This window comes from Acanthisitta chloris, unplaced genomic scaffold, assembly GCF_000695815.1.
Source record: "Acanthisitta chloris isolate BGI_N310 unplaced genomic scaffold, ASM69581v1 scaffold4696, whole genome shotgun sequence".
In the NCBI taxonomy this organism is placed as follows: Eukaryota; Metazoa; Chordata; class Aves; order Passeriformes; family Acanthisittidae; genus Acanthisitta; species Acanthisitta chloris.
Genome location: NW_008678554.1, coordinates 4,550 through 17,968, shown reverse-complemented (window position 1 = coordinate 17,968; position 13,419 = coordinate 4,550). Strand labels below are relative to the sequence as shown.

The following is a 13,419-nucleotide window of genomic DNA, read 5'->3' as shown; positions in this document are numbered from 1 at the left end:
TCCCTACAAATGAAGGAATACTTACTTTCAGTTCACTTGTAAGCTGCTGTATTTTACGTTTCATTTCATCATATTCACCATACATTTTCTTTCTTACTTTTTCCAGAGTTGCTCTCACCTGGTGTCAGAAAAATCAAATGCCTTTATCAAACTTATGGAAGATACTCTTTATATAGGACATGATCTGTTTTTCTATGTTCCACATTGTTATTTTCCATCATTTCCATTATGAATCTACCTCTGCATAGCAACAATTTACTCTTAAAAACAAGACAAAAACTTGAGTCTCAAGACTTGTCTACGTAAGGATGATACAAATAACTGACTCTATGAGTAATTCTAAACTTCTCTGTACACACTTAAACACTTGCAAATTAATAATTTAAATCAATTAGTTCAGTTAAATTATCTGTACATCATAATAACCTGATTACTAAATTAATTAAAATTAATTTGAGCATCTATAATTTTATTTCTGAAAAAAAGCACACATGGATTTAATACACCTTCATACTTTTGGAATTGGTTAGTTTTCCCTGTGTATTCTTTGAAAATAAACACTTTTAACTTCAGACTTTTAGACTAAACAACAAATTAGCATAAATTTACCGATGCAATTTCAAATCTGAAGAAGAGAGAATTCAGTTTGATTTTAAAAGCTATGGATGCAAATTATTCCCTGCCTTTCCAGCTTGGGTTTACAAGCCATTGCAATCATGTTTACCTCTACGTTCCAGCTATGTAATTCATACACTTTTTATTTTCTTCCCCTCTCATTTCTATGAAACACAGACTGCAGATAATCTAGGGCAGTGACTTACCTTGTCTCTGCACAGGGGAAAACTTTAGTAGGGCCTTATACAAGAGGGGATGTTGCTAGAGGCTCTGCACAGAGCATACACACTCCCTCCCAGAAAGAGGCATTGGCCACCAAATCTGGGCAGGGAGTGCTCCCTAACTACGTGTGCCCTTTAGGATGAGAAACAGAGAAGGAAGCTAAGTCCTGCACTTCACCTCAGGAAAGCACCACTCACCCTGTCCCCACCCTCACAGATGCACACACACACATCTTGCAAGGTGCAAATTTGACTCAGAGGCAGAGGAGACTGTCGGCAGCTCTGACACGGCCCATCACTTTTGGTCTATTTAAGTCAACACGTACTTGGCACAAGCTGAGGACTCTTGTTTAAGATTCTGTTCTTAAAGATGACACTTACTGGCAGACCACAGTTCACAAATTAGTGCAGCTGAACACAGCTTCCAGTACATCCCTTCCCATGTCTTTTCCCCTTTTTCCTAGAAGGACCAGTACCCTGAATACACAAGCAAGACATGCAGTTTGTCTGATCTGACATGTCCCTCCATGTCACAAGCAGGCTGTGAACAGAAAAGGGCAGGGAGATGGTCCAAGCATTCTGCACCAGGCACCAGAAACAGTGCAGTTTGGGGAGGTGGACCTGCTGCATGCCAACACACCTGGCCCTTGACACCACCCCAGCAGGGCAGAGCAACTAGCCAGGCAGGAAAACAGCAGCAAAGGCACCTTGTGTGCCTCACTGGCACTGCAGCAGTGACATGCCCTGCCATCCCCTAAGCACAGCAGCTTGAGAGTGGTGAACACTGGGAGCTAACAAATGGTGAGTAATAAGGGAAAGAAGCAAGTGCAAGAAGCAAGCTAGAGACCAGGCAGATGTTAAGAGCACATATAATTACAGTCTCTTACACTGCTGGCTTGACTCAGTGTTCCTCCCTTTTATATCAACTCAGTTTGCACTTGAATCAGTGTAACATGATAACCACTGACCAATAGCTTCCTGGGTGGTGAAGGTGGATGGAAAGAGAAGGTCAAATTATTTGCCCTGGGATAACTAGGGTGTTACTGCCAAACCCTGAGAGTCAAGGACTGACTGGCAGAGATGCTGCATTTCAAGCATAGAAAAATTTCAAGCAGCATCAGAAATGTATTTTCTGTCTTTCAGGAGAGCTTCTGCCAATTATGATAAATGAGCATGCACAGAGAAAGTAGTACAAAGACATCCTTATTAGGCTGACTATTTTAAGGCTGCCCCAAAATATACCCAAGTGATTTTACTATGTCACCTAATTTAGAAGCCTTTTCAAAATGGGAGGGTTTGGGGACAGGGGAAGCAGAGGAAGAGAGGAGAGTTTATCCTTTCAGGTGTCTGCTTACATAGTTTCTTCTGTCAGCAAGCATTAACAAGTACCACTTGGCACAGAGGCCTTGAGTCTGACTGCACATTTCCCAGGTATATAGCATGCCTTATTCCCAACTCAAAGAGTAACAAGGCCAGCCTTTAGACTCAGAGTAGGTTCCAAATTCAAATTCAGGTGTTGGGCTAGACAGAAGTCATCCCATTATACACTCACAGCTCTACATGAATATAGGGAAAGGGTATTTGCCAAATTTTGAAGCTGAAAGTGTAACTCACTTCTTTAATGTAGTTCATCTCCTCTTTCAGCTGATCAGCTGACCAGCCATAAACCACCATTTCTCTCTTATGGTTGTTGTCAGTTCGGTGCACAACGCCATACACCATTCCATGAGAGAGCTTCCCTGGAGACATGCCATTTGGTACATGGTAGGGGTCCTTAAAAGTAAAAAAATAAAATAAAGAAAAAGTTATTAGTCAGGACTAGAATAAAAAAATTCCTTAAAAGTAAAAAAATAAAATAAAGTTATTAGAGTCAGTACTAGAATAAAAACACAACAAACCAAAATACAGTAACAGGGCTGGGAGAGGCAGCCAACTATAGTGAAAGCACAACAGTACTTGAGAACACTAACTCCCAAAAGGTTTAGAGCCACACAGTCAATCTTCATGTTTTGGGGAAGAACAATGACCACTTTATAATTACTAGAGAATATGGAGATGCATGATTTCCATTGGCTGTCATGGAACTGATATAGGCACAGCTAGAGACAACTGATTGGATTTGTGCAAGGAGAGGTAGAGGCATGTAAGAAAAAGTCATCTTGGCTTATCTTCATTCACCAACATATGCTACTTCTCTGCACTCTTGCAGAGAACTGTTATGTCTCTAAGTTGCCACTCAGCTCTTGCAACCACAGAATTGTCCCTCACTCCCCAAACTCCCTGTGACAGGAAACATAAAAATTCACTAAATTTTATCATTAAAATTCAAACCATTTATGCAAGGTTCCTTAAAAGAGAGCTCTTAAAAGAGAAATTATCTGTTTATCTTGAAGATAAACAAAGTGGAATTTCAGTCTGCATTTAAAGCTGGGTAAGGACCTCCAAAGCAATCAGACACTCGTCTCAGGGCTCCTTTCCTCTTGCAGAAGTTGTAGAACTTACATTGTAAGAGGTAAAGCAAAGCCATGAAACAGCATTCAGGTGGGTGTTCCAGTGTTATTAACTACTGCAGAAGGATAAATCTTCTAAATCAGGTCTTGCTAGGTAAATAGAAAGGCTGTTCTAAAGTGACTACGTTTGAAATCTTGATCTGCAGAAATTTTTTAAACGTACTTGTAATAACTGTATGTCTTGCTTCAAGGCACTCTTCTCAACAGAGTCCTCTGACTCATCAGTACACTTAGTAAGAAAAATATTCATGCAAACAGCAGAAATCGTTTCCTTCAGCATGTAAATAAATATCTGCAAGATCAGATGTAACCACCTGACCTGACTACTCACCTAGCCTCCCTTCTGATTAACTCAGAGAAACATCCTTCTGTAGCAATCATCTGAAACGAGTCAGGCTCCAGAGCTACTCATTTCTCTTCTTATTACATAGACTTTAAACAACTAGCTTAGACAAAGACATCCACATTAGGACTTTTTTTTAAAAAGGGCAAAAAAATTTCTTACCTAACTTGGAATATTTGCAAACTAAGAACCTAGAATTTGTGATTCTTTCTGAACAGAAAGTTACAAAGACAGTTTGGAAACATGGTTGTTACTGCTTAGTTTTGCACATTGGTTTTGAAATGCCAGCGCTGGGGGAAAAATCTGTTATAGGTAATTTTACTGAACTTTGTTTCTTCTGCTGGACATAGTAGGATATAGGTAAATTTGAGAATATTTACTACATTGACCTGAGAATATGTTTGGGTTTGGTTCTTTATTCAGTAAAGACACTGTATGAAAACTGACAACCTTTAGTAAATTAAGAGTCTAAGCAGTGTCTAAATACTCTCTCTGATGCCAAACAGAGGCTGAAAGAGACAAAGCTCAGCATCTTATACCAATCTGCAGCTGCATCCTAGAGAGTCTTCAGTCCTTACCAGGGTAGGATCTGCAGTCTAAGGCAGCAGCACTTTCAGTTTTAGCAGCCAAACCAATACAACTATAGTGGCAATATAAGAATAAATACTTCCTTAGGCAAGGAGAAAATGAACAGGAAAATCTACTTGCGTTAAAAAAAATGGATAAAGACAGACATTTGGTTTATATTTTGTCCCTCCCACATGGCACTGACAGATTTTCCTCAACATTGTAAATCCTACACATTTTCCTTTATCGTAGCATTGATATCATATCCATGCTTCTGAAGCTCTGGGGGGGTGTGTGTAGGGGGTTGCAGGGCTGGGAGAGGAACAGTCACAGAGCAGACACCTGATAAAGAACATTTCAGGCAAAGAACAACAAAGCTGTAAGTTGTCTTTTAGAAAGAAAGCCTTAAAACCCCTTAATGAAAAAACATTGGCCCTACCTATACACTATATCATTTTGCACTTTGAAAACATTACATGTAAAACTTCATATCCTCATGATCAGACATTGCATAATTATGTATTATTGGGGTTTTTTTGTTTGCTGTTTGGATGTGCACAAAAAAAAATCTCACACCTGATAGTTTGAGAATAGAGAAAATGCAGAAACTACATGGGGACATGACTCAAAACTTTTTATGTTTGTTTGCTTCCAGGGTTGTATGGTTTCTTTCATAGTTTCATTGGAGCTCCTCCCCTGCATCTGGATAAAGAGATTACACACAAGTTTCCATCTTCCTGATAAGAGAATGAATAATCACTTTGTTTAGAGGTTACCAAGGCGCCAGACAGTGAATTCATAAATCCATACCCTTTACCCATGATCATTCATTTTTAATGAGCTGAACAGCTGAATACCCCAGCAATACCAAGATTCTTTGTGCCTCAGAAACAGCAGAATTGTTTAAAGTGCTGTTTGCAGTGTTCTGTATGAAAATTATGATGAAGTTCCTTATTTTTAGAATATTATGAACACATTCCTAAGAAATGCTTTGAAGGATATTTTTGCCCCTCTAAGAAAGACCTAGAAATTCAGACCAATGGGTTTGCAGCTGGAGAATCACCCATGGCACTTACATATGTATTTCACAGATGAACAGACCTAAATTTACATCATAATGGGCAGTACATGCAGGATTAAGTATGCACAAAGGCAGACTGGTTCCATGTCTCTTGCAACAATACCAAACTTGCCTGTTATCTGTATTTGCACAAACCTCCCAAGATGGCTTTGTTACTCTTCTTTCAGAATATTAAAAGAATCTCCATCATCTGTTGACTGTTCCAGTTCTACTATGTGCTACTTAAAATGCAAGATATTGCTTTCACCCTCTCCTTATTCCTCCTTCGTATCACAGTCCCCAGACAAGTGCCTGTTAAAATTTCAGTACAACTCCTGCCTGATTGAAAGCTGTGTGAACCAACACCTATACAAATAACTTACCGTGTGTTTCTTTAGTCTTTTTAATTCCTGTCTATTCCAACTATGCTAACCTTCTACTCCCTCTTTCCTCTGTTTTGGTAGCTCTTAATTTGCACTCAGTGACCACTTGTTTCAGGGTTCTGTATAGACCCTGGCAAAAAAAGGGCTGACCTGATGCAATCTCCTCTTAGAGGAAGGGTTACAATCACACAACTCTGCTGAATGCAGGGTTGAGAGATGGACAGATTGCTTTGCTTGTTGAATACTTTTTTAATACACTTTGCCTCTAAAGGAGGCCTTGTTGAATAGCTCAGTTTTCAAATTTCTACACAGAACTGCATCACAAAGTATGCATCAAGTATACATTCTACCAATCTGTCTCCTCTCAAGTTAGTTTCACCCACCTTTATTTTTCTCCCTTCAGTGTTTTTTTCCTTTTCTGCCTTGTCCTCTGTTCTTTCTCTGTCACATACCTCTCTCTCCTATGTTTCCTCTTTCACAAATTCTGGATTTTCCACATCCCCAAGTACTACAGAGCAGTTTTTTAAGCCAAATGCTTTTCATTGTTTTCCTCTACGTCCCATACCTACCCACTCTCAGAACTCAGATACTTTTCCAAGCAGACCTCAATGGTCTCCACTCTTATCTACAGTGAGGCATCTCGGTGAAGATAACAGCATAAATAAATACATGCAAATATTTAGGAGCAAGTAAATACTGTAAAGCTAGCCATAAAAGTGCTTTAAGATAGAAGGATATCTTGTTGTTGCAAGATATTGCAACAACACATCATCAGTAGGGTAAAACTAACCTGTCTCACGACGGTCTAAACCATTGCTGTTTAAGGTCAAACTATCAGCCAGCTCAAGAGTACAGGGAAGCTGTCACTTCCCACCTGCCTATGTGCTTGCTGTACTGGACCAAACACAGTTGCAGCCTCAAATTGTGCTCAAAATCCCTTCTAATGTGAGCTGCTGATCTGAAAAGGCAGACTTGGCTTAAGCAATTTGTGACTATTTCTTTGTACCTATAGTCAGTTGTATGACAGTCCAAGGTAACAGTAGAACACATGGTGTGGATGCGCACACATCCTGTACCAGCTTCCAGGAACATGCTTTGTCTAAGCTGCAGCAACACACGTTGCACTTGGTGTGATCACACAGCATGAGCTAAAGAAATGCAGGCTGTGGTTACCTAACTAACAGAAGCCTACACCCCAAGGTTGCAAAAGCCTTGATAATTGCCATGCATCCTGTTTATGTGTCTGTCCAAGGAGGGAGCACAAGTGGCATCAAACAGCTGATGCAAAAACATTATAAAACCAAACTCTACTTATGAGTGGTTAGCTGCTTTTTCTTTGGCCCATGGTTTTATGGGCATTATGTAAATAACACTGAGGGATGATTTGCTTCCTAATCTATCTCCATCAGGTTTTTTTAATGGAAGTCAGATAGCCCCATACTTTATACTTTCTCCCTGCCCCAAAACTGAAAGCAAAAGCATAGAAGATATATCTTCTTTTGAGGAAAGAAAGGATATCTAATGTAATGCTTAACACAATTCTGGGGTTAGTACTTAGATGACCTTAAAATTTTCCTGAATCATGGTCTTCTGTATACCTACACCATCTAAAGTCTTTCAACAAGAACTGTATGAGTTAAGCAAGGCTTTATCTTTTCCTGAACAGCCACATTCCAGACGCTTCTGAAATACCCAGTTATCTTTTACTTGTTCACTAGTTATACCAGGAACAAGAATATTCACATTGTTACTTAGGTTACATATTTGCTGTTCAGTAAAATGACACATTTATAGCACTGAGCTCACCAAGGAAAGTTACTGTGCTCTGACAAAAGGTAGCTCTGTTGTTAGACTTTTTCATATTCCTCTGCAGCCCATGAAACTTATGTTACATTTAGGGATGTTTTACACAAAAATAGTATTAAAATAGGGAAAATATGCAAAGACATAGACATGAGTGTTCTTAAATTCATCAGTGTTCTTAAATTCATGATGCCAGATAAGAAACATCACTTAACACATTCCAACTTTTAAGCTCCTTGGGTGTAGAATTTAGGTGTCCATCTCAAAAACTAGAAGTTAGAGGCATTATACAAAGTCATACCTAATCCATGGAATCTGTACACAAAACACCAATGTTTATACATTAGGAAAATAAGATACAACAGATTTGGCAGTAACCTCAGAAGGCCATGGAATTCTTTCTGTAGTTTCTATGTAGTGCTGGTTTTAATGATGGTGTCCTTTAATTAGTCCATATCAAAACTCAAACAATCAGTGCTGGAGAGACTGAGAAACAGTAACATCAGCCACCTATAGTAGATGAACCACATTTGTTGTGGCACAGATTCTGCTCTGCTGGTAGGAGTGGGCTGGCAGCAGCAGAGCAGCAGACAAAGTAGGCACTGTCCTAGATTCAATGTGCACAACAGCCCCATGCTCATTGCACTCATATTCTTGATCCAAGCCTGACAAGTTTCTGCTTGATTCTCCCCATGACATACAGAAGCAAATTCCCCTTCTGACTTCTTTAGAGCCTACTTTTTCTGCTGGAGGAAAAAAAAAATATTTGTTATGCTTCTGTACTCCTGCTTAGGAAGTAAAAAGAATTTCACTTCTTAGTTGTGATGCTTTAAAGAAATAATAAAATTAAGGAGAGGATATCTACAGCCAAAGTACTAATTAGAGTTTAAGACTAAACACTGCTCAAACTCAGCTGAAAGCCACAAAGACAGTTAAGTGACAAATTTCTGGAGTGTTATCTAATTTTCATTCTCTTGTCCATGTGTCCAAATGAAAAAGAAAAGTCTGTCTATACATATCTCCATATTCTGTCCTCAAAAGCTTAGCTGCAGCTTCCAATGACACTTCCAAATTTAGCCAGGACAGTGAAGAAAGAGACTGATGGATAAAAATAAGCCCAGTCCCAAACAGGGACAATACAATTGTCTGGTAGCCCTTTATTATGCAAGACAAGACAGGCTTCAGGACATGCAGATTTTGCATACAATCTGCCAAGCACAATATTCCTTTGTACTTCATGGTGAAGTAAACAGCCTCACACTACTGTCACCCATTGTCTATCATGACCAGAATTAATGAAACAAAATCAGAATAGTTTCTAATTCTCTCTACCTAAAGTGCTAACAATTCAGAGACATCTAGCACTAGGCTTTAAGCCTGTACAAAGCAAACAAACTAACCAACCAGCCTGAGCTTGTGAGTTAAGTTTTCTTATGCTTCTTTCAAGGTATCATAGCCTAAATAGGAATATAAAAATCCAACCTGACACACTGGAGCACAGGCTCACTCCCCCTTCAGTTTTTGAGATCAGTCTCTAGCTGTGCACCATCTGCCAGCCTTCCACAAAAGGCAGGGAGAGGCTGTCCTAGTACAGTAATGCCTGCAGCAATTTTGTTGCAACAAAACCACCCAGATCCATCACTTTATTTAAATCTCTTACATCCGTTCATTTTTATTTCATGGATGTATAGCAATAAAAAAGTCAAGCTGTAAACTTACTGCACTGATACAGATTTAATGAAATACAGCATGCATCTTCTGCGAAGCCTGGGCTACGATGGAAAAGGCTAAGCCAACAGCTACTAACATAACTGATAAAGAATCAGTTCTGATCTGACATTAAGCAGCAAAACAAGTTATTGGGAGGATCAGCACTAGCAAGAGCTGCTGTGCAGTTCCTTAGCTGATTCTGCAACTGAAACATCACTCAATAGTACTGACACTCAGAAATACACAGAAAAGTAACAAATACTAAGTCATCACTGTGTCACATTAGGGCAGCTCAAAATCACCTCCTTCTAATGAAAGATCTGAAAGAGCAGATTACAACCAAATGTCACGCCATGGTGTATTTATAGTTTTCTGGCATTCCCTCTGACACCGCAAGGTCTTTGCTCTCCTCCCTCACCAGCAGGGGCAGAGATAGGGAAGAGTATGTGTCTCTCCAGCACTCGTCCTGCCCAAACAGGAAAGCACCTGGCAGCCAGGGTAGGACTGCCTGACTTGCTTGAGCACTCCAGCAAAAACTGTATGATCCCACAGATTACCCCTGCAGTTCATTCCTGTAAATCACACGAATATATTTTAAATACCAAAAACATTTTCCATATTCCCATTTTCTTCATACTCAGCATTTAAAGACAGCAGAGAACTCTAGATTCCAACAAGGGATCTGATCTTAAATTTGATTCTTGCTGAAACTGAATTTTTTGACCTTAAATGTAAAGTGCAAGGCATAAAACAGAGCAGTTCCCTAATTTCTATTATCCCTATTTCCAAAAAGGGGGCACAGTTCTCATAGGACTGTGTGAGGATGATCTAACATTTGTAAAACTTGTTCATCTCAAAGTGCTTAAAGCAATTTCAGTAACATGCAGCCAGCTGAGCACGGGTGATCAGCAGAGACACCTGATCTCTGCTTTTATGGGTGTTTTTTAAATTAAACTTCACAGTGACTGTGTCACAGCACAACTAGCCATGAGGCACATGTGCACTGTAAGTTACTGTGTAACTATGTCAAATATATCAAGAGAGAGGCTACATACACAATAAAAATCTATATGCTGTCTGATTTTAAAGACAGGAGGAAAACCCAGTTCATGACTAGTGATTTTTTTGTAGCTGCTTCCATACACTACAGGTATACAATCTGTAGGGTAATTTTTCTAATTACACAAAAACCGTGAAACACAAGTAGATGGTACAATTCCCCTGTGTTTTTTAATTGCTATGAAATTGACATATTTGACCTAGCTAGCTCTGAAGCCTCTATGTTTGCAGACTAAAAGTCATTCAACTGTCTTAAAGTACTGAACTTCAGAAAATACCAGAAAATACCCAGAAAACACCATATTTAAACTGCATACCCTTTTTTTTTTGTCTCAACTAAAAATCTCTTTAAAATCACTGTGCACTACACTGAGCCCAGTTATGTATTTATTATCTTTCATATCCTCTCCTTAACATTCTCTGATATAACATCCACTTGCCTTGAGTTGTATAATGGGGGAAACAACAGCTCTTGTTAAACACAAGGTCCCACTGAGAAAAAAAACGTAAGAAAGTCACTACAAATTGGCCAAGCCCTAATCATTCACACTTCTTTCTTTTTATTGCACTACTCAGCACCATAAAGTGAGTAAGCCATGAGTCAAAATCTATCCTCCTCAAAAACAAACTTAGATTCCTCCTAGGGCAATGGGCCCATAAGCCTGGGCCAGTCTGAGGGTTGCTGCAATCAGACACATATGGCAAGAGACTGACAGAGAAGCTACTCCAAGTGGTACAACTAAACACCTCTGTACAAAATGAATTATTACTACTTAAGGGTGCCCCAAATTTAGTTTGCCTTAAGGCCTATTTAATCCATTCTTAAGTAACATTTCTAGATTCTGAAGGATCTATTACTCTGCCAGAGCAGTATATGAAAACCTGAGTGTATACAAGATTCCAGCACAAGAAATACCTGATAAGGAATCCTTATCTAGATCATTTTATTTTGCATTTATTTTTTTTGCTTTAGAATGTTTGTCCTTCTGAGTAATTTTAAAGTTATTTTTGCTTCTCAGTATCACTAAGCAATTATTTCAGGTAAATCCTATTGTAGTTTTTCTTCCTATATTGCTATTCAGACATTGGATATAGCAAACTTCACCAACTTCTTCGTTGCTTTTGGTTTATCAAAATATAAATGTGGTGAAGTTGTAGAGCCTGTCCAGCTTCCCTTTTTAGGCTCCATCCTTAAGACAAATTAAATATCATCTCTTGCTCTGATACAGCTCTTAAAGGACGAGTTCTGCACCAAAGCAGATGGTAAGATTTTTTTTCTGTGTGCACTACTCACTTCTACAAAAAGCTGCCCTTCTGAACCCTTTTAAGCACGTGACCTTCAAATCCCTTTCACTTCAGAACAATTCTGAACTCTTTATTTTGTATTTCCTGTTTGTATATCACCCATTACCAAAACTAGCCAACACAGCAAAACACCAAAGGCTGCAGCACACCAGCTCCCAGATACATTGATGCTCAAATCTTGCACAGTTAAGCCTACATGAAATACAAAATCCCCTTTAGCTGAGGATCAGGATCCTGTTTAATGCAAGACCCTGTTCCTGATAAGTTTCCTGCTCTTTGATATACAAATATTAAAGAATCAAGTCTTAAAGGTGCCTCAGTCACAAGTCACCTACAATCTCTCTGCTGTTCCTCTACCACTGTCTTATTTTACATGCAGCTTTGCTGTCCCTAACTCCAAGGCTCAGGCTCAAAGCTCAAAGCCAGTTTGCTCACCTTGCACGTGTTCTTTAGTTTTCCAAGACAACTGGGCTTTGGGCTCACAAAACAACTAATATCAGCTCTGTGGAGGGCAATATTTACTCCTTGTTTATAGAGAAATTAACTTTGATTCTTAAAACTTACGCTTTTCTTTCTTTCAATTTCCTTTGCTCCCTGTTCAGGCTGTGTGACTTCATCGGGTGGGACTGTTAAGCGTAACCTACAGACATTCATCTGAAAGAATAAAAACAAGATTTAGAGCTACAGAAAATTGTTAGAATCATTTGCTTTACAGGATGAACTGTACTGACATCCAAGTTTGAATTTACTGTTTTCTACCTTCTACCACACAGCTGACAAAAGATTAATTTTTAAAGGTTAGAGGGATTTTTAGCTGGCAAAAATTAATTCAAGGGCATCTCCACAATTACATACCTGAAATAGCAAAAATCCATTTCAATCAACAGCATGTTCTTACATACTCGTAAATGACATTGACAGCTAACAGAACAATGAACATCATTTTCTACTTTCTCGGTTCTGCTTGCAGATTTGGCATACTTTTCATCTTCAAAAGGCATTATTTAGAAACACAGAGTGCATTTTACAGTGAATGTTTCTTTTCTGCTCAGTATATAGCCAAGCATTTGATCCAGAGATACCACAATACTGCAACTCCACTGAATGAGAATGATACATACAAACTGTTTGTAAAACTAAGCTTCAAACCACTTCAAAAAAAATTTACGAGGTGTTGTTTCCAAACTGAATTAGAAAAACCATTCTCTTGCAAACAGGCCAATAGGGATGACACATTTCTGTCCCCAGTTGCAGTGTGCCTTGTTTTAGGCTAAGGCATCTTTGCTGTAATGGTGTTTTCAAAGCAATGCATTTCATACAAGAAATTTGGTTAAAATTTTCAGCCTTACCCCTATTCATGTTGTGAAAAACAACTGTAAGTCGAGTATAGGAAATGATGAAATGAGAAATTTGGCTGTCAAAATTTGAAGCTGCACAATACCTTTCTGTGAAATCCCAGCTGTCTGTTGACAACAGAGAGCTCTTAAAGCTCTTCCTCAAAACATCTAAAATACCTCTTTCATGATTACTGTGGGCCATCACAGCCCAGTATCTCATCTGATCTAGATCTCTCCAGTCTCTCCTAACTACTTACCTTCAGTCATGCTGAATGTGTGTCCCTCTCTCTGAACTACCCCTTCCCACTGCACTTGTCCACAACTCATGTCTTGGCCATTACAGCACTTCCTTTTGCCATGAAAATGGCAACAATGTTTTGCTCACAGGCATCCAAAGCACTGCAGCAAAGTCCTTTCCATAGACCTCAAATGTTACCATTTTACAATTCACTTCTTCCAACTGTCTTTCATCTCAATTAAGCTAACTTGACTGCATTTTCAAGCCT

At 39.0% G+C, this 13,419-nt stretch overlaps 1 protein-coding gene across 1 annotated transcript in view; it reads right to left on the bottom strand.

The window, feature by feature from the left end:
- Positions 1–12,230, bottom strand: part of LOC103804313 (myocardial zonula adherens protein-like) — a gene marked incomplete at both ends in the record, with an annotated part of 33,989 nt that extends 21,759 nt beyond the window's left edge. The window contains 3 exons of the mRNA XM_009076922.1: positions 26–118; positions 2,451–2,609; positions 12,141–12,230. Coding sequence (XP_009075170.1) covers positions 26–118; positions 2,451–2,609; positions 12,141–12,230 — 342 coding nt within the window. The remainder of the gene's footprint in view (positions 1–25; positions 119–2,450; positions 2,610–12,140) is intronic.
- Between the last annotated feature and the right edge of the window lie 1,189 nt (positions 12,231–13,419).